Source organism: Bubalus bubalis, chromosome 4, assembly GCF_019923935.1.
Source record: "Bubalus bubalis isolate 160015118507 breed Murrah chromosome 4, NDDB_SH_1, whole genome shotgun sequence".
Classification (NCBI taxonomy): Eukaryota; Metazoa; Chordata; class Mammalia; order Artiodactyla; family Bovidae; genus Bubalus; species Bubalus bubalis.
Genome location: NC_059160.1, coordinates 28,455,058 through 28,480,847, shown reverse-complemented (window position 1 = coordinate 28,480,847; position 25,790 = coordinate 28,455,058). Strand labels below are relative to the sequence as shown.

At 38.4% G+C, this 25,790-nt stretch overlaps 1 protein-coding gene across 6 annotated transcripts in view; it reads right to left on the bottom strand.

Annotated features, from left to right (window-relative positions):
- PIK3C2G (phosphatidylinositol-4-phosphate 3-kinase catalytic subunit type 2 gamma) overlaps window positions 1–25,790 on the bottom strand; it is a 504,349-nt gene that overhangs the window by 6,389 nt on the left and 472,170 nt on the right. For all 6 annotated transcript variants that reach the window (XM_044941205.2, XM_044941209.2, XM_025283326.3 and 3 more), the window contains one exon: window positions 6,340–6,465. In XM_044941205.2, coding sequence (XP_044797140.2) covers window positions 6,340–6,465 — 126 coding nt within the window. The remainder of the gene's footprint in view (window positions 1–6,339; window positions 6,466–25,790) is intronic.

Sequence of the window (25,790 nt, the reverse complement as noted above, 5' to 3'; positions counted from 1 at the left end):
TACAAGGTAGATGCCATGTGATAATTACCAGGCTCCTCAGAAAGCACAAACGGTTGGCCCTCTGTGTAGCCATGAGCTCTGCAGTCATGGACTCAATCAACCACATATCAAAAAATATTCAGGGAAAAATATTTCCCAAGTTCTAGAAAGCAAATTTGAATCGGTTGCCTACCAGCTACTATTTACATGGCATATACATTGTATCAACTCTTATGAGTCACCTAGAGACAATTTAATGTAAATGGGGGATGTGTATAGGTTATATGCAAATATGCCATTTTATAGAAAGAACTTGGGCACCCGAGAATTTTGGTATGCTCGGGAGTCCCGGAGCTAACCTCCCCTGCGGATATGAAGGGATGAGGACGTCTGTATAAGGTGTTGCTAAGAATGCACAGAAATAATAGAGGGGATTTAGCAAAGAGATGGGGGCCTATAGTATAGTTGAAGGGGAGAGAAAGTAAAACCACAGTTAAAACTGGTGCCCTTTTGGGGGGTATTTCTTAGAAATATTCTTGTATTGATATAGACACAGCATAATGGGAGAAAAATTAAAATACTGTAGTCTTATATGCTTACTGAATAAAGCAGGTAACAAATTAATAGGTACAATATGATCCCATTTTTGTTAGAGAATGTGTCTGTTGAGAGAAAGAGACATAATTCAGAAAGAATACTTATTAAAATATTAACAAGGACTCCTAAAAAAGATGTCTTTTTCTTCTCATGGCTTTCTAAATTCAACCACTTCCTTGACAAATTTGTTTATTTGATGATCGTTACTATTAAGGCAGTCACTCATACATGAATTCATCTTCCTGCTCATTTGGATTATGTATGAATTGGAGTTTGCTATGCATAGACTTATGGGCTTCCCAGGTGGTGCTAGTGGTAAATAATTCACCTGCCAATGCAGGAGATTTAAGAGATGTGGGTTTGATCCCTGGGTCAGGAAGATGCCCTGGAGGAGGGCATGGCAACCCACTCCAGTATCTTCGCCTGGAGAATCCCATGGACAGAGGAGCCTGGCAGGCTATGGTCCATAGGGTTGCAAACAGTTGGATGCAACTGAGCATGTACATATATCTCTAATGGTTGACATCATGGCAAATAATAAAATGTCAAAGTATCTTTCCTTACTAAATTATACATATAGTTGAATATATATAAATGTTTGCTGGTTTTACATTTTTCCACATACACAAAAAGTGTCACTTATGGAATTACCCCAAATATTTAATTCCACAAATCTTTTAAGAAATAGCTAAGTTTCAGTATTGTGCATCGAACCACTGGGACAACCCAGAGGGATGGTATGGGGAGGGAGGAGGGAGGAGGGTTCAGGATGGGGAACACATGTATACCTGTGGTGGACTCATTTTGATATATGGCAAAACCAATACAATATTGTAAAGTTAAAAAAAAAAAAAGACATAGCTAAGTTTCAGAGATACTAAGAAAGATAAAACTTTTTCTTTGTCCTCAAGAAGTTTTCAGTGTACTAAAAGAAAAAAATAATTATGTAGGACTGAACAAGAGATGGTAAATGTGGTATAAGAGTCAGGGAGGAAAGAGTGGTTCACAGAGTCCATATTTGAGGGGAACATCAAAGTTGGCAGAAAAGGGCAGGAGGGTGAACAGCCTCATGAGCTCAGTCACAGAGGTCACAGGGATTATTCAGGGAATGACAAGCTGTGTAATGTGACTGGAGAATATGACTAAGTGTGGGGCAGTGGAAGGGCATGAGCAAGCAAATATTCCTGACATTTTTGTTAAAGGTGCTGAAAGGTGCAAAAGACATTAAATGTAGGAAGAATTGCTTTTTCAATAGATGGTGCTGGAATAATTGGCATTCATAGGCAAAAAAAAAGTGAACTTTAACCTAAACTTCACACTTTATTCAAAAGTCAACTCAAAATGAATAATGGACTTAGATGTAAAATATAAAACTATAAAATATTTGGGCTTCCCTGGTGGCTCAGAGGGTAAAGCGTCTGCCGGCAATGCAGGAGACCTGGGTTCGATCCCTGGGTCAGGAAGATCCCCTGGAGAAGGAAATGGCAACCCACTCCAGTACTCTTGCCTCGAAAATCCCATGGACAGAGAAGCCTGATAGGCTACAGTCCATGGGATCGCAAAGAGTCGGACACGACTGAGTGACTCACTTTCTATGGGAGAAACTCTTTAGAAAGTGCTAGGTGAAGAGTTCTTAGACTTTCCACCAAATATGCAGTCTATAAGAGAAAAACAATTGATGAATTGGACCTCATCAAGATTAAAAACTTTTACTTGTGAAAGACCCTGAGAAAAGGATGGAAAGTCAAGCTACAGCCTTGGAGAAAATATTTGCAAACCACGTATCTGACAAAGGTTATTGATAATATATAAAGATTCTCAAAAGTCAATAGTAAACATAAGTAAAAATGTAGACTCTCTACTTAGAAAATGAACAAAGACACACAGACATATTTCACCAAAGAAGATATGTAGATAGTAAATAAACACATGAAAAGAAATTTGCATCATTAGCTACTGCTGCTGCTACTGCTAAGTCGCTTCAGTCGTGTCCGATTCTGTGCGACCCCACAGACGGTAGCCCACCAGGCTCCCCCGTCCCTGGGATTCTCCAGGCAAGAACACTGGAGTGGACTGCCATTTCCTTCTCCAATGCATGAAAGTGAAAAGTGAAAGTGAAGTCGCTCAGTCATGCCCGACTCTTAGCGACCCCATGGACTGCAGCCCACCAGGCTCCTCCGTCCGTGGGATTCTCCAGGCAAGAGCACTGGAGTGGGTGCCGTTCCTTCTCCGATCATTAGCTACTAGATACGTGCAAATTAAAACCACACTGAGCTATCACTCATTACTTATCAAATGAACTAAAATTAAAAAGGGATATTTTTATTTGATAAAATAAAAATGATACCAAATGCTGGGAGAGATGCAGGGAAACTAGCACAAATATTGCATTCGGAGTGTAAAATGGTGTGGAAAAAGAGTATGACAATTTCTTTGAAAAACTATAGGCTGGGATGACCCAGAGGGATGGTATGGGGAGGGAAGAGGGAGGAGGGTTCAGGATGGGGAACACATGTATACCTGTGGCAGATTCATTTTGATATATGGCAAAACCAATACAATATTGTAAAGTTAAATAAAATAAAATTAAAAAAAAAAGAAAAAACTATATGTGGCATTACCATATACCCCTGTAATTACATCTTGAGCATCTCTCTTAGAGAAATTGCAACTTATATTTACACAAAAATCTATACATCAGTGTTCAGAACAGCTTTGTATTGCAGTAGTCCCCAGTCAGAAACCACCCAAATGTCCTTTAATTGGTAAATAGTTAAACTTTCATACCTCCCTGCCATGACTACTACTCAGCAGCGAAAACAAACTGTTGATACATGCAGCTACTTGGATGGATCTCTCGTGAGATGTATAGTAAAATAAAAAAGCCAACCTCAAAATGTTACAAACTGTATGATTCCATTTATATAACATTTGAAATGACAAAATTATAGAGATAGTGAATATATTAAGCGTTGCCAGAGTTGGGCGTGGAGTGTTCGAGTGGGAAGAGTGACTGTGGCTTTCTCGGACAGCACCAGGAATCATTGTGATGGAATGGCCTAGACCTTGGTTGATTGTGATGATCACACAAACCTGTACTTGTGATATAAATGTACAGAACTAAATATATGCATACAGAAGGACACGTTTAAAATGAGAAATCCTAATAAGGTCAGTGAATTGTACCAATGCTAATTTCCTGATTATGATATTGTCAATAGTCAGGCAAAGTGTTGCCATTTTAGGAAAAGTGGTTGAAGGGTATTTGAATTCTCTCTATATTGTTTCTTCTAACTGCTTGTGAATCTACGATTATCTCAAAACAAAAAATTTTTTAAAGGTATATAAGGATGATACTGCTCCAGAGACAACTTTGGAAAATTACTGAGTCAAATTTGAAGGGCTGTGAATGCCACACTTAGGATTTTGGATATTATCCAGTAGGTAGTAAGGAACATTTGGAAAAAGTTATGTAGGAGAGCAATAAAAATGAGTAGTTTTTGACACTTTAGATAGAAATGTGAATGATTTAATTGAAAAGCGCAAGACGGGCAGATAGGAAGCTATTATATTAGCCAAAGTTATGAGGCCTTTCACCAGAGACACAGTGATGGGACACAGAGGAGAAGATGGATTGAAGAGGCAGATGACTGCCCAAGTAAAACTGACAAAACTTGGGGATTAACTGGACTTGTGAGTGAGGAAGAGAGTGATGTCATTAGTATCTTCTGAGATGACACTGGAGGGAAACCTGGTTTAAAAGGGCCTAGGAGGCATCCTAAAGGGGCTCTTTCTTTTTTAATTGGAATATAATTGCTTTGGGCTTCCCTGGTGGCTCAGAAAGTAGTGTGGCATCTTTGTTTCTGTCTTGGATAACTAGCTGTTTGGGAAGCCAGCAGCATGTGGTAAAGAACATCAAGCACACATGTGGCTAACACCTGAGACCTCCTCCAATAGCCAGAGAGAAGTGAGGCCAGATGAGCATCTGAGTCAACTCAGAAAGGACTCTGGCAGCCCCAGTCAATCCCTGGATCAGGAAGATCCCCTGGAGAAAGGAATGGCTATCCATTCCACTACTCTTGCCTGGAGAATTCCATGGATAGAGGAGCCTGGCTACAGTCCATGGGGTTGCAAAGAGTCGGTCACAACTGAGTCACTAACTCTTAACTTACTTTTGTAATTGCTTTACAATCTTGTGTTGATTTCTGCCGTACAATGTGAATTCAGCTATAAGTATACATATATCCCCTTCATCTTCAGCTTCCCTCCCACCCTCCCTGACATCTCAGGGGCTCTTCAATAATCAGGTAAAAGTACAGGTTTAAAGGGCTCCCCTGGTGGCTTAGTGATAAAGAATCTGCCTGCCATCTGGAGACCTGGGTTCAATCCCTGGATTGGGAAGATCCCCTGGAGGAGGGCGTGGCAAACCAATCCAGTATTCTTTCCTGGAGAATCCCTATGGACAGAGCAGCCTGGTGGGTCCACAGGGTGACAAAAACTCAGACATGACTGAACATGTACACACAGGTTTAAAGCTTAGGAAAGAAGCTAGAGTTTGAGGAAATAATTGAGATGCAAGCTTCAAGTAGGTAATAAATGAAAACCTGTAGATCCATAAGATCATTTTGAGTGTATATATCAAGAAGAGATGAGGTCACATCATGGAACTCCAGTAAATAAATATTTTCAGGGGAAGAATGGCAGTGAAGGAAAATGAGAGAGTGGTTAAAGAAAACAAGGGAGTTAAAAGGCAGAGCTCAAGAAGCAAAAGGGAAAAAAAAAAAAACAAACAAACAAAAAAGAAGCAAAAGGGAGGTGTCAAGAAAGAGAAAGCAGTTAATAGAGTTGCTGTCTAAGTGCTCAGGAGAGGACAGCCCATTGGATCACTGGACTGAACAATTAGGAGTCTTCTGGTGCCCTTTGAACAAAGCAGCATTGGTCAAGGTAGAATCCATATTGCAAAGGATAAAGTGGTGAGAAGGAGGCGATGAACAGAGAGCAGGAAATATGCCAAGTTTGCTAAAGTGTGGAGGTGATAGCAAGAGAAGAAAAAATTGATGCTTTATAAAAGCTGAGTTGAAGACTTTTTTTTTTTTTTTTTAAGATTTCGGAGTTGAGGATTCAGTGGGTAAGACAACCCACTGGAAAGGTAAGCAAAGAATCAAGTGAGCAAGGTACAGAGGAGATGGGAAAGGATGGAATCAAGAGGAAAATGTAGGGTTTGCCTTAGAAAAAAAGAGAGGATCGGATGTTCAGATTGTATACTACAAAGGAATTAGAGAGCTGTATATAATATAAATTAACTTTAATATAATTTGTGCTTTGTACTTATTTTTTCATAATTTGTGCTTTGTACTTGTTTATTTTTTTCAGTTTTTCAAAGGAGATTTTATAACATTTACAATAGATTAGACTATGATAAAGTTATCAGGTAAGGAAAACGAGGGAAAGAAAAGCTTATTAGAGAAAACAAGATGGAGTCAGGGATAATGTTAGGAGGCGAAACAAATGCCATAAAGTCTTTGGCTCTTGCTGTAAGCTAGCCACAATTTGAAAATTGGTTCATAAGCACTTTGAAAGCTGTATTTTCCTATTCTTATAGCATCAAGAACAGTGAGTGGCACACAGTGGCTATTTTGGGAAACATCTTCCCTTTATGAAATAATGCTGTCTATTACTATAGATTTTCCATATTTCATTGTGAAGCTGAAAAATGGTAAGAAAAAATACAAAGTGACTGGACAAAAGATGAATCATACTTACAATCTCATTGTAAGTGGGGTCAGTACATTTTGGAACAGATTTTGTTTTCCTCCTCCGGGCTTCACTGGGATACGGTAAAAGATAAAATTCAACATGTGCGCTGGGCGCGGAGCCATCTGGGAGATGCTGCAGAGAAAAATGGTTATAAATATTAATGTGTGCAGCTATCAAAGAAAACAAATACATGACTACTAAATATCTAGACCAAAGACAGGATCAAGATTTATTACAGTCACTGTTTACCAGAAAAGAAGAGAACAATCAAAAGAAATATATCATGGCTCCAAAGGAATCCCAAAATACAGTTTAAAGGAGTAAAACAGTCCATCTTAAATTAAGCACTGTGTCAGAGAGCTACATTCAAAACTCCAGTAAGTATGAGTTACTTTAGTTTTTTGTAGTAAAAATGAAATTTGCATTTTTGACAGAAATGGTCAAGAGATGAATATAAGCCACTGGCTGAGATAGGACCTGAGTGCCTCAGGGGACTGTACACCACTTGAAAATAAAAAAAAAAGAAAAAGAAATTTCAAGTTTAACACCTAAAATAAGATGTAGCACTTAATGACATGTATATTGCATAATATCATATTTTCAGATAGAATTTAATTAAAATATCAATGAGACCTACTTACAAGATTTTAAGGTAGTTTTAATAATTTTATTATCTGAGTCAGGGGTCCCCAGCCTCTGAGACCTAATGCCTGATGATCTGAGGTAGAGCTGATGTAATAATAATAGAAATAAAGTCCACAATAAATGTGATGTGCATGAATCATCCTAAAACCACCCTCCACTCCAGTCCATGGAAAAACTGTCCTCCATAACACCAGTCCTTGGTGCCAAAAACGTTGGGGAGCACTGATCTAAATTATCCTAAAATATATTGGATGATCCTTTTAAAATTGTGTTCTGTGGCGCCCCCAAAGTTGCGTGCGTTCCGGCCTGATTGGTGGATCAATGCTCTCTAGCTTAGCCTAACAGCCTTCCTCCCTCTGAACTTCCCCAACTGGCTTCAGAATGTCTCCCTTTTTCAACCTTTTTTCTTATGAATATTTTTATTTCTTAATAAATTTGAAGACAGAGTATACTTTTAAAAGTTTGGAAACAACTGTACTTCAGAGAAATGGGTTCTATCTTTGTAACCAAATGGAGAGAAAATTATACTAAAAGCTGTGCCTATCTCGCTTGATAAAATGAGAAATGTTTGTGTAATTTACATTTAAAGTGGATGATTTGAAAGTCACAATTGAGGAGTTTAAATGCTTATCTTGGTGAATACATCCTAACTACTAAATCAGTAGTTTTCAACAAATTCTGTGAATGACAGTGACAATCACACATGAACATCCAGTGCCATCCCCAAGGTCATTAGCTTGAATTTTACATCGTTCTTTGGCAGTTAGAAAAGCATATTGGAAAGGAAGGAGAGTAAGGAAATGTGATATACATTATTACAGGACTAACTTCTATTCTGTTCTAATTTACATAGTAAAAATCATGTCATCAGGAGAATCTGGGTCTTTATTATTATTCACAAATTAGATAAAATACATCTGGACACATGCACATGTCCAAATGCTAAGATCATCAAAACTGCTGCTTTGGATGGTGCTCAAGGTACCTTGCTCCACTCAAAACCCTCGCCCAGGAGGAGCTCTGGAATTTGTCAATGACACAATGGACTTTTCTGTGACACAGAAAAACATTGCTATTAATATTTGAGAGAGCTGATTTTGTGTGTGTGTGAGAGACAGAGAAAGAGAGAGAGAAATGAAGGCAGTAAAGTGTTTCTGCTCTGTGTAATTGTCTCTTTTCTACCACTGGGCTTGAGCATCCCATACCTATAATCACTGTATGTGTCATCTTAGTGGTGACATCTTAGAATTGTGGTTCTGGGAGAGGCTTTTTGGTTGCAGTCTGGGCCCCCAAATTTCTCAACCGTGTGGCTTTTGGTAGATAACTTCTCTGTGGATCAGTTTCCTAACCTCTTAAATGGAGATAAAGGTGGTGTTGATCTCAAAGCATTCAAAAGATTAAATAAAATAAACCACGTAATGTGAGTATAGTGCCTGAAAGAGTAAGATCCAATATATGCTTCCTACTATTTTTATTTTCTATAAATTGAATAAGAATACACTATATGCACTGATTGGACTAGATAGCCCTAATGTACTCTGACATTGGAGAGCAGGATTTCTCAACATTGACACTATTGGCATTTGGGGCCAAGTGAGTCTTTGTTGTAGGGAGCTGTTGTGTGCACAGAGGATACTTTAACAGCATCACTGACCTCTACCTACCAGGCTGCAGCAATACCATCCTCCTAGTTGTGACAGCAAAGATGTCCCCAGACATTGTTAAATGACCCCTGGGGGGCAAAGCTGACCCCAATTGAGAACCACTGATATTGATGACTCCCAAATTGGAATCTGTAATTCAGCCTTCAGATTCCAGTCTAGTGACCTATGAAGAGCTCTACAAGTAGGTTACACTCTAACCAAAATCCATCTTCACTTTCCTCACTACTCCAAAATCGATTTCTTTTTCAGCCTGTTGAAATTGTATTAAATGATACAGTTTCATTTCTCCAGTATCTCCCTTGTCACTGAATTTCAAATCCAAGTATGTACCAAGAGCAACATCCTCCCTTTTTGCTTTAGTTCATCTGCCACCATAGATCTTTATTCCCTACCTCATAATTAGATTTCACTTCCTTTTTTGTGTCCCAGTCTTCCCACTTCATTCCCTCATTTATTCTGTTTATCACTGTTGTATTTAACCTTCCTGGAAACTGTTTTGACTGTGTCACTTTCCTTCTCAGAACATTTCAAGGATTCCCACAGAGGGATAAGCTCCCAATCACAGAACAGAAAAAGGATTTTGTATACCAGCTTTCACCAGACATTTACTAATTAAAGGTTTGGGCTTCTGTTTCCAATTAGTGTCTTTGACAAGATTTTTGAATATCCTATTGTTTTCAGAATAATAGAACAATTTAAGTCAGGGATGCATTTGATTTGAGCAGCACAGTTAGTCTGTCCTTAGCAGTTGTAAATGCAGACATGGATTTCTCAAGTCTTTAAGAGAATCCTTTTTCCCCCTAAATAATACACCTAGAATGCAGGAGACCCTGGTTTGATTCTTGGATAGGGAAGATCCACTGGAGAAGGGATAGGCCACCCACTCCAGTATTTTGGGGCTTCCCTTGTGGCTCAGCTGGTAAAGAATCCACCTGCAATGTGAGAGACCTGGGTTCCATTCCTGGATTGGGAAGATCTCCTGGAGCAGGGAAAGGCTACCCACTCCAATATTCTGGCCTGGAGAATTCCATGGACTGTATAGTCCACGGGGTTGCAAAGAGATGGACATGACCGAGCAACTTTCACTTTCACTTTTTTCCCATAGTAGCTGTCTTATCAACACTTTTCCCTTGTTCCTCTTACTGGGACTGTAACCTGCCCCTTAAAGATCTCGTCTGATATGTTAAAGAAATCATTAGGTGTCTTTTCATCAACACTTCTCATTTCACCCTTATGTTTATTTTAAAGTGACTAAATAACTCCTACTTGTCTGTCTTACCCCAGGATTGTATTCTGGTTGTGTTTTAGACCTTCACAAAGACTTGACACTTTGAAGAGTGATAAGGCTTGGGGTTAGAGTTCTTAGTCTGAGGTTCAGTCTATGAGACGTTTCCTTGAATCACCCAGAGGACGTTCTTATTCATGGTGGGCTAAGGTCAAGGAGCACTACCACAGTCTTCTAGAATTCTGCCTGATGTTCTTACTGTGCTCAGAAGATGATGTGAAGTCATCCAAATTTCATTTTGTTGCCTAGACCAATTCTGAACTTTTATATTCTAGATTTCCCATTAAACTGCTTATTATTTTTCAAAGTTCAATAAATAGTTTTATATGTGTGTTAGTTTCCTTATGAGATAAGGAATCATTTAAAAGGAAAATCCATGTCTTGTTGTTCCTTTCTTCCCCTACCCCTGCATTTGCTTTGGATTTTGCTGCCTTGGTTATTTTATCCTGCTAACCTAACCCCAACCCTCATTTCCTTCTTCTAAGCATTCAGTATGTTTCTGAATCACCAATTAAAAATTTTAAATCCTCACTTGAGATTGGGCTTTTCTTTACCTTATTCATGTCTTTCTTTTCACAGCTGTCTTCCTCAGTAGCATTCTTTTCCTTCATAGAAGCTCTAACCCTAACACAGTACTTGGCACTTAGTGAATACTCAAGAAATGAAGCAAAGTGAAGTGAAAGTCGCTCAGTTGTGTCTGACTCTTCACGACCTCATGGACTATACAGTCCATGGTATTCTCCAGGCCAGAATACTGGAGTGGGTAGCTGCTCCTTTCTCCAGGGGATTTTCTGAATCTAGGGATCAAACCCAGGTCTCCCTCATTGCGGGCAGATTCTTTACCAGCTGAGCGTCCAAATACTCAAGAAGCAGCTATCAAATGATTGAGTAAATAAGCTATATATTTATAGTGCCTGGCTCTTTGAAAGTTATTCATAAATATTTGCTGAATCATTATTTATAATGCAATATAAAAACCAGTTTGTTCCACAGTTTGTTGTGATCCACACAAAGGCTTTTGCGTCATCAAGGAAACAAGTAGATTTTTTCTGGAATTCCCTTGTTTTCTCTATGATCCAACGAATGTTGGCAATTTGATCTCTGATTCCTCTGCCTTTTCTAAGCCCAGCTTGTATACCTGGAAGCTCTTGACTCAAGTATTGCTGAAGCCTAGCTTGAAGGATTTTGAGCATAACCTTACTAGGATGGGAAGTAAGCACAACTGACTGGTAGTTTGAACATTCTTTAGGACTTCCCTTTTTTTGGAATTGGGATGAAAACTGACCTCTTCCAGAGGATGAGATCGTTGGATAGCATCACTGATTCAATGGACATGAACTTGGGTGAACTCCAGGAGATGGTAAGGGACAGGGAGGTCTGGCATGCTGCAGTCCATGAGGTTGTAAAGTCAGACACGACTTAGCAACTGAACAACAACATAAAAACCAGAAGTCTTCCTAACTTCCTAAGATATAAGTAGTTTCTGTTACCTATTGCAACATTTCTTACTGTGCTGCTAAGTTGCTTCAGTCGTGTCCGACTCTGTGCAACCCCATAGACGGCAGCCCACTAGGCACCTCTGTCCCTGGGATTCTCCAGGCAAGAACACTGGAGTGGGTTTCCATTTCCTTCTCCAGTGCATGAAAGTGAAAAGTGAAAGTGAAGTCGCTCAGTCGTGCCCGACTCCCAACAACCCCATGGACTGCAGCCCACCAGGCTCCTCCATCCATGGGATTCTCCAGGCAAGAGTACTATAACCAAGCAATAAAAAGCCCACTGGATGGACTTAAGAGTCTGTCATAAACAGTGAAGTAAGTCAGAGAAAGGAAAACAATATTGTATATTAACATGTGTGCGTATGTGTGGAATCTAGAAAAATGGTATGGATGAACCTATTTGGAAGGCAGAGATAGAGACACAGACGTAGGGAATGGATGTGTGGACACAGGGGACGAGGTGGCGGGCTGAATTGGGAGACTGGGATTGACATATGTGTGCTTCCAAGTGTAAAACAGATAGCTATTGGGAAGCAGCTATATAGCACAGGGAGCTCTGCTCCATGCTCTGTGATGATGTAGAGGGATGGGATGGCGGGTTGGGAGGGAGGTCCAATAGAGAGGGGATATGTGAATATTTTTAGCTGTTCCTTGAGAGTCCCTTGAACTGCAAGGAGATCAAACTAGTCAATCCTAAAGGAAATCAATCCTGAATATTCACTGGAGGGGCTGATGCTGAGGCTGAAGCTCCAATAATTTGGCCACCTGATGTGAAGAGCCAACTCATTAGAAAAGACTCTGATGCTGAGAGAGACTGAAGGCGGGAGGAGAAGGGGATGACGGAGGATGAGATGGTTGGATGGCATCACTGATTCAACGGACAGGAGTTTGACCAAACTCCAGGAAGCCTGGCATGCTGCTGTCCATGGGCTCGCAAAGAGTTGGACATGACTGAGCAACTGAACAACATAACTGATTCACTTGGTTGTTCAGCAGAAACTAACACAACACTGTAAAGAAACTATCCCAAAGAAAAAAAGAGAAAAAAAGCCGACTGCAGGGTAAAATAGATGTATCTTGGGGTCTGCTTCCCAGGTCTGTCCTAGGTGTTTACCCTGGACGCAAAGCTGTCTGAAGGCATCTCTCTGCTGGAGCTGATCTTTTCATGCACACCATTGCATCAGGAACTTATGCGTTAAGGTCCGTTTGTTATGTTCAGTACCTTAATGTAGCCGCTCAGTTGGCTATATCCCGACCCAGGGATGGAACCCAGGTCTCCTGCATTGCAGGCAGATTCTTTACCGTCTGAACAGTCTCTTAATGCTTCACTTCAAAAACTTTGACTTCATCTCATCTCTCAGATCCTGTTAGACAATTAGATCCTTATGACCCTTTCTTACTCCTTTTTTGCTCCAACTGGAGCTAGACTGTATTTGTAACATAACTACTTGCACTCTGTCTCAGAATGAGTCCTTGGTCACCATTCTTCTCACTCGGAGGCTTGATCTCTAATTGCTGTCCTTTTCCTGAGATCTTGTTTACTCTTCTGTGATAGTTCTCTCAACCCTCCGGACTTTACTAACTCATTAAAAATCTCCTTGACAATAAGCACAGCAGGTTATTTAAGTTTGCTTCTAGGAGCTAATGATTATCCAACAATTTCTTGGGGGCCTAATAAATGGCGGAGTGTGAACTAAAGTCATATTTTTGCACTACATTCCTATGCCCTCTCACAACCACCAATAAGTTTTCCTCTCCATGTCCTGCTGTGTGGAGTACATGGAAGAAACAGAAAGAGGTACATTCAGTTTAATTGGAGGAGTGCATTATGGGGGACTTTGTGTGGGGGCAGGGAGATGGGCCCACATTAGCAGCAAGCACTCCCTGCAGAGGAAATAAATATGTCTCACACGTATTTACTATTTTTTCAAATATATGTAGGTGCTTTTGTTAACACAATTTTATTATTTAAAAGCACTGCTACATTTATAGTAGTTTTAAACATTTTTTGTATTTCTTAGATATATCAGATAGCAAAAGGACTTCAGTGGCATCTGAGAAATCAGAAACTTTTTTGCTTGTTTAAAAAGAGGCTCCTCTAGTTGAAAAGATTAGAAACAAAAGTCTTAGGATACTCTTAGCATTCACTGGTGGAAGAGACTTCTCAACTGGAGAGTGAAATATAGGGGATTCTCATTTTAAATTAGAAATATATATATATATATATATATATATATATATATATATATATATATGTAAATCTTTATTCACAATGTATACTTAGTTGCTCAGTCATGTCCTACTCTTTGCAGGCTCCTCTGTCCATGAGGATTCTCCAGGCAAGAACACTGGAGTGGTTTGCCGTGCTCTCCTCCAGGGGAATTTCCCAACCCAGGGATTGAGCCCATGTCTCCCACATTGCAGGTGGATTCTTTACCATCTGAGCCACCAGGGAAGCCCAGTGCCACCTGGGTAGCCCTGTTAATAGTTAAATATGCCAAATTTCTGTCTTCATTTCTCGCCTTAGGTTGCACACAGCCTTTCAAATGGTTTTCAGTGTTACTTTTGTATTTTTTGTGATCAGTGGATGAAAGTATCTTGAAAATATAATTTATCAAAATTGAAAAAAATAGTAAGCAGTAGTATGTTGGTGTAAAAAGAAAACAAAATATAAACTGTTTGTAAAGTAAATAAAACCATCTTCACATTGTAGGGTATGCCAGCAACTCTTCATACGAGTATATGAAAAAAGACTTTTATCTTTCATACACAATAATAATAATAAGAGCTACCACATCGTGAATATTTAGTTTATTTAAAGCACTCTCTTAAAATAATCGTTGAGCTGGTATTGTCTTTATTTTATTCAAGAGGTTTCAATGTACAGGCTATGCTTTTATCCACTATCTTGTAAGTTCTCTACAGAGAATGCAAAGGAAACTGACAGATTCAAATTAAGAGCCCCTGTAGATCAAATTTTCTTGGTTATGTGATGAAGGTACATGGTTTAAAAATATCAGACTCTTTGGAAGTGTCTGTAGATTAATTCAAAGTTTAATTGTATTTAATAGGTTATTATCTTTTTGATGAATAATTTATGAGAATTTTCCATCAAGTTTTTTTTTTTAACTTAAATGTTTCCAATCATAGGGTAATATAGGCATTGGTAGAATTCAACTGACAATGATTAAAACAAGATAGGACTATCAAAACCTGAGGTCTATGCCAGAAACAAAACAATGTAATAAAAAAGCATTTCCCTCATTTATGTGCCTGCCAAATGGCAATTTTGAAACTCAGGCTGGCCATCATGAAGATGGTATTTTTATAAAATGACAATGTACAATAAAAGTATAGGAGTACAATAAAAACGCTTGTGATGTATGGTTTGCTGTATGCCTCAAAGAAATGGTGGAATGGTTTTTCCAGTCTTTGTGTTAATTTGTGTAGAATGGGATGATTTCAGGTCTTCGTGAATTCAGTTAGGATGGTCTTCTGCTTCATTTCACATCAATTTAAGCCTTGAATAGAGCTTATCATCAATAGGTGATTTCCAATAATTTTTTAAAAAGTCAAACTACGATATGTCTAGCACTTTGGATGTTCTGAGAGAGGACACAGAAAAGTGATCAAAATAGTTTCTGCCTTCAAAGCAATAACAAACTCATTGGCATGATCATCTTGTATCATATATATATATATATATGTTAAAATTTTTAATCCTCTACTTAATATAGTTAGCAACCAGACGAAAGTCACAGTCTAGTAGATAGAAATTCTTTTCTGACTCAGTACATATGGATTGAATTGCTTCTAAAAGTTCAGAATTCTAACTAGGGCTCCAGACTTTCACTGAAGTATCTTGTGAAGCTTGAAAAGTTTTTCCATTTCTCAGTCTTAATAACATGTAACAAGTAAGGCATTAACCTTATTTACTTTTTACAATCTACCTAATAGATAATACTGAAGAACTGTTTGAGTTACTGGTAATTAAAATTTTTTTTTTTACAGTTGCATTGAACCACTGTAGATGATTTCCAGTTTCCAAAGCCCTAGCTTCTATTCACAGTGCTGAGAAATCTAAATACAAGAGACAGACTATGTTTTGTTAGTGATTGTTGAGGAATTGTGATGAACAGATAAATACTGGAAGGTTAGCTCTATGATGTTATATTTGATAGGATGGGAAAAAAAAGATGAATTATAAAAAGCAGAAACTAGTAATTTAGAGGTAAAATTTAACAGTTTTTTTTACCCATATACCTCAAATATTTGCCTTGATCATGTCCAGCTAAACAGTTATGGCCAATATGCTATATCAGATCATCAGGACTGAGTTATGAGGGGCTGGAATGATGAACTATATCTAACAAAGTTAAAAACAATAGACTGAATGTCAAATTCTTCTTTTGGGCCTAAAAAACTCATTCTGCAAATCCATGGTATGAAATTCTTTTTGCTTTCCTTCATTCATTGGAATAGGCATTTTTCTTTTGTTGCTGAAGGGGATATGCCGTCTGCAGAATTCTAAATGGACATTCCTTTTTATTTTCCAATTCTTTAACATGTTCCCCTGTCTTCAAGCTTTGGTTATTTCTTGCCTACATTGTTTTTTTGTTCTCCTACTTGCTAAGTGTTGTTTTTCTCTAGCTCTTTCACAATTTTTTCCCACTGTCTTTGGTTTTTAGCAGTTTGAGAACAATATATAAATGCATGCTTTTGTTTGAGCTTTTCCTTTTGGTACTCAATAAGGTACTTAAATTTATAAATGTATGCCTTTCACTAAACTTTGTACATTTCTGGCAATTATTTCTTCAAATATTATTCTGCCTCAAACTCTTACTTCTGTCTTTGGAGTCCAGAAACAAAGGTGACCTAATGTTAGATCTTTGAGTATTTTCCCACAGATTTTTAAAATTCTATTCTTCTTTTTCTAATCTTTTTTCTCCATGTTCTTTAAATTGGATAATTTCCCTTGATCTATATTCCAGTTTACTGACTCTCCCATTATCTCCATTCTTCTCTTGAGTGCAAGATTTTTAATTTTAGATATTTTATATTTAAGTCCTTAAATTTATACTGGTACTTTAAAAATGAAGCTTAGGGTTAGGGTTAGACCATTAATAGAACAATATCAATATAGCATTATATTAATTTTAGGGGTACAGCATAATGATTTGATTATGATGCCTAGTTTACACCCATGATCACACAGAGTTAAATATTTTTCTTATAATAGCAAAAACTTTTAAAATCTACTTTCCCCAGCTTTCAAATATACAATACAGTATTATTAACTATAGTCAGCATGCTGTACACTGTATCCTCAATGATTTATGTATTTTATAACTGATAGATTATACTTTATGATTCCCTTTATCCATTTTACCCCTTCCCTGACCTCTGGCAGTCATCAGTCTATTCTCTGTATCTATAAGCTTGGTTTCATGTTGGTCTAGATTCCGCATACAAATGAAATCTGGTGGTATTTTCTTTCTCTGCCTGACTTGTTTTGCTAAGCACGGTGCCCTTAAAGTCCATCCATGATGTCACCAAAGGCAAGATTTTCTTTTTATGGATGAATAATATTCCATTGTATGACTATACACTTTCTTTATTCATTCATCCATTGTGGAGACAAGCCTCCACATCTTGTCTACAGCCAATAATGCTGCAGTAAACATGGAGGTACACATATAATTTTGAATTAGCATTTTCATTTTCTTTGAATAAATATTCAGAAGTAAAATTGCTAGATCACATGGTAGTTTTATTTTCAATTTCTTCAGGAAACTTCATATTTTTTCATAAGGGCAAATAACATTTTACATTTCCACCAACAGTGGATGAGGGTCCACTTTTCTCCACATCTTTGCCAACACCTGTTATTTCTTGTCTTTTTTTTTTTTATTATTATAGCCATTCTATTTGTGAAGTGATATCTCACCATGGTTTTGATTAGTATTTTCCTGATGATTAGTGATGTGCAATACCTTTTCAAGTACCTATTGGCCATCTGTATGTTTTCTTTGGGAAAATGTCTTTTCAGATCATCTGTCCAGTTTTTAATTTGCTTGTTTGGTTTTCTTGCTGAATTATATGAGGTCTCTGTATTTTAGATATTAGTCTTTTACTAGATATCTGATTTGTTAATCATGTATCTTACTCCCATTCAGGAAGCTGCCTTCTCATTTTGTTGATGATGGCTTTCTTTGATGTGTGGTAGCTTTGTAGATTGATATAGTCCCACTTGTTTATTTTTCCTTTTGTTGCCTTTATTTTTGGTATCAAATCCAAAAATCATCAATAAGATCAATGTCAGGGAGCCTTTTTCCAGTGGGCTTTTTTTTTTTTTTCCACCTAGGTGTTTTATGGTTTCAAGTCTTACATTCAAGTCCTTAATCCATTTTGACTTAAGATTTGTGTATGGAATAAGATGGGCTCCCCTGGTGGCTCAGGTAAAGAATCCACCTGCCAACAGAGGAGACTCAGGTTCGATCTGTGGGTTGGGAAGATTCCCTGGAGAAGGAAATGGCAATCCACTCCACTATTTTTTGCCTGCACAGAGAAGTCTGGCAGGCTACGGCCCATCAGATCAGATCAGATCAGATCAGTTGCTCAGTCGTGTCCAACTCTTTGCGACCCCATGAATCACAGCATGCCAGGCCTCCCTGTCCATCATCAACTTCCGGAGTTCACTCAGACTCACGTCCATCGAGTCAGTGATGCCATCCAGCCATCTCACCCTCTGTCGTCCTCTTCTCCTCCTGCCCCCAATCCCTCCCAGCATCAGAGTCTTTTCCAATGAGTCAAGTCTTCGCATGAGGTGGCCAAAGTACTGGAGTTTCAGCTTTAGCATCATTCCTTCCAAAGAAATCCCAGGGCTGATCTCCTTCAGAATGGACTGGTTGGATCTCCTTGCAGTCCAAGGGACTCTCAAGAGTTTTCTCCAACACCACAGTTCAAAAGCATCAATTCTTTGGTGCTCAGCCTTCTTCACAGTCCAACTCTCACATCCATACATGACTTCTGGAAAAACCATAGCCTTGACTAGACGGACCTTTGTTGGCAAAGTAATGTCTCTGCTTTTGAATATGCTATCTAGGTTGGTCATAACTTTCCTTCCAAGGAGTAAGCATCTTTTAATTTCATGGCTGCAGTCACCATCTGCAGTGATTTTGGAGCCCAGAAAAATAAAGTCTGACACTGTTTCCACTGTTTCCCCATCTATTTCCCATGAAGTGGTGGGACCGGATGCCATGATCTTCGTTTTCTGAATGTTGAGCTTTAAGCCAACTTTTTCACTCTCCACTTTCACTTTCATCAAGAGGCTTTTGAGTTCCTCTTCTCTTTCTGCCATAAGGGTGGTGTCATCTGCATATCTGAGGTTATTGATATTTCTCCCAGCAATCTTGATTCCAGCTTGTGTTTCTTCCAGCCCAGCGTTTCTCATGATGTACTCTACATAGAAGTTAAATAAACAGGGTGACAATATACAGCCTTAACAAACTCCTTTTCCTATTTGGAACCAGTCTGTTGTTCCATGTCCAGTTCTAACTGTTGCTTCCTGACCTGCATACAAATTTCTCAAGAGGCAGATCAGGTGGTCTGGTATTCCCATCTCTTTCAGAATTTTCCACAGTTTATTGTGATCCACACAGTCAAAGGCTTTGGCATAGTCAATAAAGCAGAAATAGATGCTTTTCTGGAACTCTCTTGCTTTTTCTATGATCCAGAGGATGTTGGCAATTTGATCTCTGGTTCCTCTGCCTTTTCTAAAACCAGCTACGGCCCATGGGGTCACAAAAGAGACAGACACAATGTAGCAACTAAATAAAATCAACAAGTCTAAGACAGTGACCCAGTTCCTTTTTTTTTTTTAAGCATGTAGCTGTCCAGTTTTCCAAGCACCGTTTATTAAAGAGGCTGTTTCCCCCTATTGTATGTTTTAGGCTCATATGCCATAAATTTGTTCTTTCTCAAGACTGCTTTGGCTACTTGGGGTCTTTTATGGTTCCATACAAATTTTAATATTGTTTCTTCTGTTTCTTTGGAAAGGCCATTGGGATATTGATAGAAAACTGATTCAATATTGAGACGACCCAGAGAGATGATACAGGAAGGGAGGAGGGAGGGGGGTTCAGGATGGGGAACACGTGTATACCGGTGGCGGATTCATGTTGATGTATGGCAAAACCAATACAATATTGTAAAGTAATTAACCTCCAATTAAAATAAATAAATTTATATTAAAAAAATATTGAGTGAATCTGTAGACCACTTTGGGTAGTATGGACATTTAATGTTAATTCTTCCAATTCATGAGTATGGAATATTTTCCATTTACTTTTAATTCTTCAAATTTATTTTGGTGTCTTATGACTTTTCTGTGTACAGGTCTTTCATGTCCTTGGTTAAATTTATTCCTAGATATTTAATTCTTTTAAATGCAGTTATACTTGGAATTGTTGTCTTAATTTCTCTTTCTGATTGCTCATTATTACTATAATGCAGATGATTTATATATATATATATATATATATATATATATACATATACACATATGTATTTTCTGCTTTTTGGAAGTTGGCTTTATGCCATTTTGCTTTTAGGAAAAACCTACATTATCACCTATTTTTGCTAACTGAACAAAATCCAGAGAATTTTCGCTTTTACAAGGAAAGGTGAAAAGTGAAAACAACCTTCAGGGTTTTTTTGGGGCAACAATCTGTTAATAGCAGTGCTCTCATTGTTCAAGGTAGCATGAACCCTGAACAGTGAGACTGGTGCTACCAAGCTCATTCCCCAAGAACTACACTTAGAACTTCAGTATCAAGCTGCTATAGCTCTGAACTGTCTGTGAGCATGTGTGCTTTATCTTGATTTATTCTGTGAATTTGTTAGCAAGATGCAGCCAAAGGTAATCACTTTTTCATTTTCGCCATTTTGGCTTACTAAAGATTTCATAGGAATGCCCTATTTTTAGATAATGAGGGAAATGTAGTGATTTAATATCCTGCAATTTTACTGAATTTATTTATTAATTCTAATAACTGTTTGAGAAGTGGTCAGGGTTTTCTATATGTAATATCATATCATCTATAAACAGGGACATTTTTACACCTTCCTTTCCGATTTGGATGCCTTTAATTTCTTTTTCTTACCTAACTGAATGAGAGTGGTGAGAGTGGGTATCCTTGTCTTGTTCTTGATTTTTGAGAAGAAGCTCTAAGATTTTTACCATTGAGTACAATGTTAGCTGCCCTCTTCCTACTCCTGCCCCCCACAGTCCCTTTCATGGATCACAGCCTTGTCGTGGTGAAGGGGCTTGTGTAACTCAATGAAGCTATGAGCCATGCCATGCAGAGCCACCCAAGATGGACAAGTCATAGTGAAGAATTCTGACAAAATGTGGTCCATTGGAGGAAGAAATGGCAAGCCACTCTAATATTCTTGCCACAAGAACCCTATGAACAATATGAAAAGGCAAAAAGATATGATGCTGAAAATTGAGGCCCCAGGGTGAAAGGTGTCCAGTATGTTACTGGGGAGGAATGGAGGGAAATTACTAATAGCTCTAGAAGGAATGAAGGCTGAGCTAAAGCAGAAACAAGGCCCAGTTGTGGATGTATCTGGTGGTGAAAGTAAAGTCCAATGATGTTAAGAACCATATTGCATAGAAATGTGGAATGTTAGGTCCATGAATCAAGGTAAATTGGATGTGGTCAAGTGGGAGATGGCAAGAGTGAATATTAACATCCTAGGAATCAGTGAACTTGTAGGAAAGGGAATGGGTGAATTTAATTCAGATGGCCCTTATATCTGCTACTGTGGGTAAGAATCCCTTAGAAGAAATGGAGTAGCCCTCAGTGTCAATAAAAGAGCCCAAAATGCAGTACTTGGGTGCAATCTCAAAAACCACAGAATGATCTCAGTTCATTTCCAAGGCATACCATTCAAAATCACGGTAGTCCAAATCTATGATCCAACCACTGATGCTGAAGAAGCTGAAGTTGAATGGTTCTATGAAGACCTAAAAGGCCTTCTAGAAGGAACACTCAAAAAGATGTCCTTTTCATCACAGGGCATTGGAGTGCCAAAGTCAAGATATACCTGGAGTTATAAGCAAGTTTGGCTTTGGAGTACAAAATGAAGCAGGGCAAAGGCTGACAGTTTTGTAAAGAGAATACACTGGTCACAGCAAAATCCCTTTTCCAACAACACAATAGACAACTCTACAAATGGTCAATACTGAAATCAGATTGATTGTATTCTTTGCAGCCAAAGATGGAGAGGTTCTATACAGTCAGCAAAAACAAGCCCTGGAGCTGACTGTGGCTCAGATCATCAGCTCTGTATTGCAAAATTTAGGCTTGAATTGAAGAAAGTAGAGAAAACTACTAGGCCATTCAGGTATGGCCTTAATTAAATTCCTTACAATTTTACATGGAGATGATGAATAGATTCAAGGAATTAGATTTGGTAGACAGAGTGCCTGAAGAACTATGGACAGAGGTTCATGATATTATACAGGAGGCAGTGACCAAAACCATCCTAAAGAAAAAGTGATACAAAAAGGCAAAATGATTGCCCAAGGAGGGTTTATAAATAGCTGAGAAAAGAGAATCAAAAAGCAAGGGAGAAAGGGAAAGATATGTCCAACTGAATGCAGAGTTCCAGAGAATAGTAAGGAGAGATAAGAAGGCCTTCTTACATGAACAATGCAAAGAAATAAAGGAAAGCAATTTCTTCAAGAAAATTAGAGATACCAAGGGTACATTTCATGAAAAGATGGGCACAATAAACGACAGAAATGTTATGGGCCTAATAGAAGCAGAAGATGCTAAGAAGAAGTGGGAAGAATATACGAAAGAACTGTGCAAAAAAATGTCTTAATGACCCAGATAACCATGATGGTGTGATCACTCACCTAAAGCCAGACATCCTGGAATGTGAAGTCAAGTGGGCCTTAGTATGCATTACTAAGAACAAAGCTAGTGGAGGTGATGGAATTCCAGTTGAGCTATTTCAAATCTTGAAAGATGATGCTGTGAAAGTGCTGGACTCAATATGCCAGCAAATTTGGAAAACTCAGCAGTGGCCACAGGACTGGAAAGGTAAGTTTTCATTCCAATCCCAAAGAAAGGCAATGCCAAAGAATGCTCAAACTACCACACAATTGCACTCATCTCACACGCTAGTAAAGTAATGCTCAAAATTCTCCTAGCCAGGCTTCAGCAATACGTGAACCATGAACTTCCAGATGTTCAAGCTGGTTTTAGAAAAGGCAGAGGAACCAGAGATCAAATTACCAACATCCACTGGGTCATCATAAAAGCAAGAGAATACCAGAAAAACATCTATTTCTGCTTTATTGACTATGCCAACACCTCTGACTGTGTAGATCACAACAAACTGTGGAAAATTCTTAGAGATGGGAATACCAGACCACCTTTCCTGTCTCCTGAGAAATCTGTATGCAGGTCAAGAAGTAATAGTTAGAACCAGACGTGGAACAACAGACTGATTACAAATTGGGAAAGGAGTATGTCAAGGCTGTGAATTGTTACCCTACTTGTTTAACGTCTATGCAGAGCACATCATGCAAAATGCCAGGCTGGATGAAGCACAAGCTGGAATCAAGATTGCTGGGAGAAATATCAATAACCTCAGATATGCAGATGATACCACCCTTTTGGCAGAAAACAAAGAAGAACTAAAGAGCCTCTTGATGAATGTGAAAGAGGAGAGTGAAAAAAAATGGCTTAAAACCCAACATTCAGAAAATGAAGATCATGGCATCTTGTCTCATCACTTCATGGCAAATAGATGGGGCAACAATGGAAACAGTGAGAGACTTCATTTTCTTGGGCTCCAAAATCACTGCAGATGGTGACTGCAGCCATGAAATTAAAAGATGCTTGCTCCTTGGAAGAAAAGCTATGACTAACCTAGAGAGCATATTAAAAAGCAGAGACATCACTTTGCCAACAAAGGTTTGTCTAGTTAGAGCTATGGTTTTTCCAGCAGTCGTGTATGGATATGAGAGTTGGGCTATAAAGAAAGCTGAGCACTGAAGAATTGATGCTTTTGAACTGTGGTGTGGAGAAGACTCTTAAGAGTCCCTTGGACTGCAAGGATATCAAACCAGTCAATCCTAAGGGAAATCAACCCCGAATATTCATTGGAAGGACTGATTGTGAAGCTGAAACTCCAGTACTTTGGCCACTTGTTGCAAAGAGTTGACCCATTGGAAAAGACCCTGATGGCAGAAAAGATTGAGAACAAGAGGAGTAGTGGGCAACAGAAGATGAAATAGTTGGAAGCATCATCAACTCAATCAATGTGAGTTTGAGCAAACTCAGGGAGATAGTGAAGGACAGGGAAGCCTGGCCTGCTGCATCCATGAGGTTGCAAAGAGTCGGACAGGACTTAGCAACTGAACTACAACATAGTTTGTTTCCTTAAGAAACAATTGGTAATCTTTGAGGGTCAATTTTTTGGTTAAAAAGTCATGAAACAAAGTAAGTTATGTATATCTGGGCTGGGTACTCCTCACTGTTCATTGCTTTGCATCTCATTTATTCTTTGAAATGGGAAATGGATGTCATAATAGGCCAACTCTGGAAGAATAATTTTTATTCATGGAGTACAAGGCAAATATAATTGTTTGAATAATTATTATTAGAAAATTTCCTTTTAACAAGAAATTGTCATTCATTTAGATAAAGTGAATCTAAGATGAAGCAATGACAAATTTCTTTTAAAGATCTAGATTTTAAAAAATTGAAAAGAATTGAGACCAGGAGAGAAGAAAACAAGTCTAGAAATGCAAGAGTAGAGGAATCCACGAATCGCCTATAAAAGGCAGATGCAGAAATCCCAACCCATACTGACAGAGTCAATGTCATGGAAGTTGCATCCAGGAATGTGGATTTTAAAAACAAGACCCCCCTGCCCCCGCCAGACTACAAATACATAGTAAAACTGTAAGAATTTTTTTAAATAAAACATAAGAAAATTTAATGTGTGTATTTAGTTCTTTTTGTTGTGTTTGACTACTTCTCTCTCTTCCGTTGATTTCATACAGTAAGGATTTTCTGCCATTTTGTGTCTTAGGACAGGACTAAAGAGCACTCCAGCTGAGATATATCCGACTTTCCCGGTCATTACTTGCTCTTCATATGAAATGACTTATTATTCTGTTACAGACTAAGGAGACTCTCCTGGTGTGAGCATATTACATATCAGAAGGGAGTTTGGCATCCCTACTGATGCCATTACTGATGCTAATCAGTAATCCTTACTGATTATTTTAAGAGGCTTCCGGAACGTGATCACTCAGGAGCAGGTAGAAGAAAACAGTCTAGAAATGACACAACACTAGGGGAATCCACAAGACCAGGAGACACACAGCAATGCAAAGAGAGATCGCAGAAACCAGTGGAAGGGAGCATTTTAATGTGGGCTACATGGGAAAACACTAGAAAGATTTAAAGACATATTTCAAATTAAATCATTTTTCTGTTTCTTGGTTATACAAACTGAACTTTATTTTTAAAAATCTTGGTCAGTTCTAAATAACTGCACTGTTTTGTCAGTCTCTGTTCACTAGGATAAATCATATTGTGTGGCTTTGAAAGGGGAAAAATTTTAGCAATTTTGTTTTAGGCTGTGAATTCACAGGAGGGAAGTAGTTCTGACAGCAAAGCTTCAAAGATTTAATATAAGATAAACAATTCTTTTCATCAAACTTACTATCAAATATAACAGAACTGCAGGCAGAATAATTCATTTTAATATTAAAATCAAGCACAACTTCTTTAGTCTGATTACTCAAGCATGTGAAAATACTGAAGGCGAAAAAAATAAATAACAATTAGTTACAACTTGAAATGAGCAAAGAAAATGTGTTGAGAATTTATAGATAGATTTTTCTGTCATTTGCATTATAATGTTATCTCAGTCTTCAGATAAGCCAAAGAAATAAAGTAGTCATTTAAAAGAAACTGTGAAAAATGCAAAGCGTGAGAACTTTGTTGTGATGATTTTGGAAAGGTGAGAGATTGTTGTCCACATTAGAAGTAACTTAACATTCTTTGATTTAACAAAGTATTCATTGAGCACCTGTGATATACTTGACCCTGCTTTAGCCCTGGGGTTATAACACTGGTACAGGGCAGTGGAGGAAGGAAGTTTGGAAGTGCCAAGCAACAGGGGTCGTTCTGCAATTTTATACATGGGAGTAGGAGAGGGCCTCATGGGAAAAGGTGACAGTAAAAACAGCTGTTTAGGGTATGTGAGATTGAGCCATCGGGGAATTTGAACCATGGGCCTGGGGAAGAGCAGTCCAGGTATGCTGAGCAG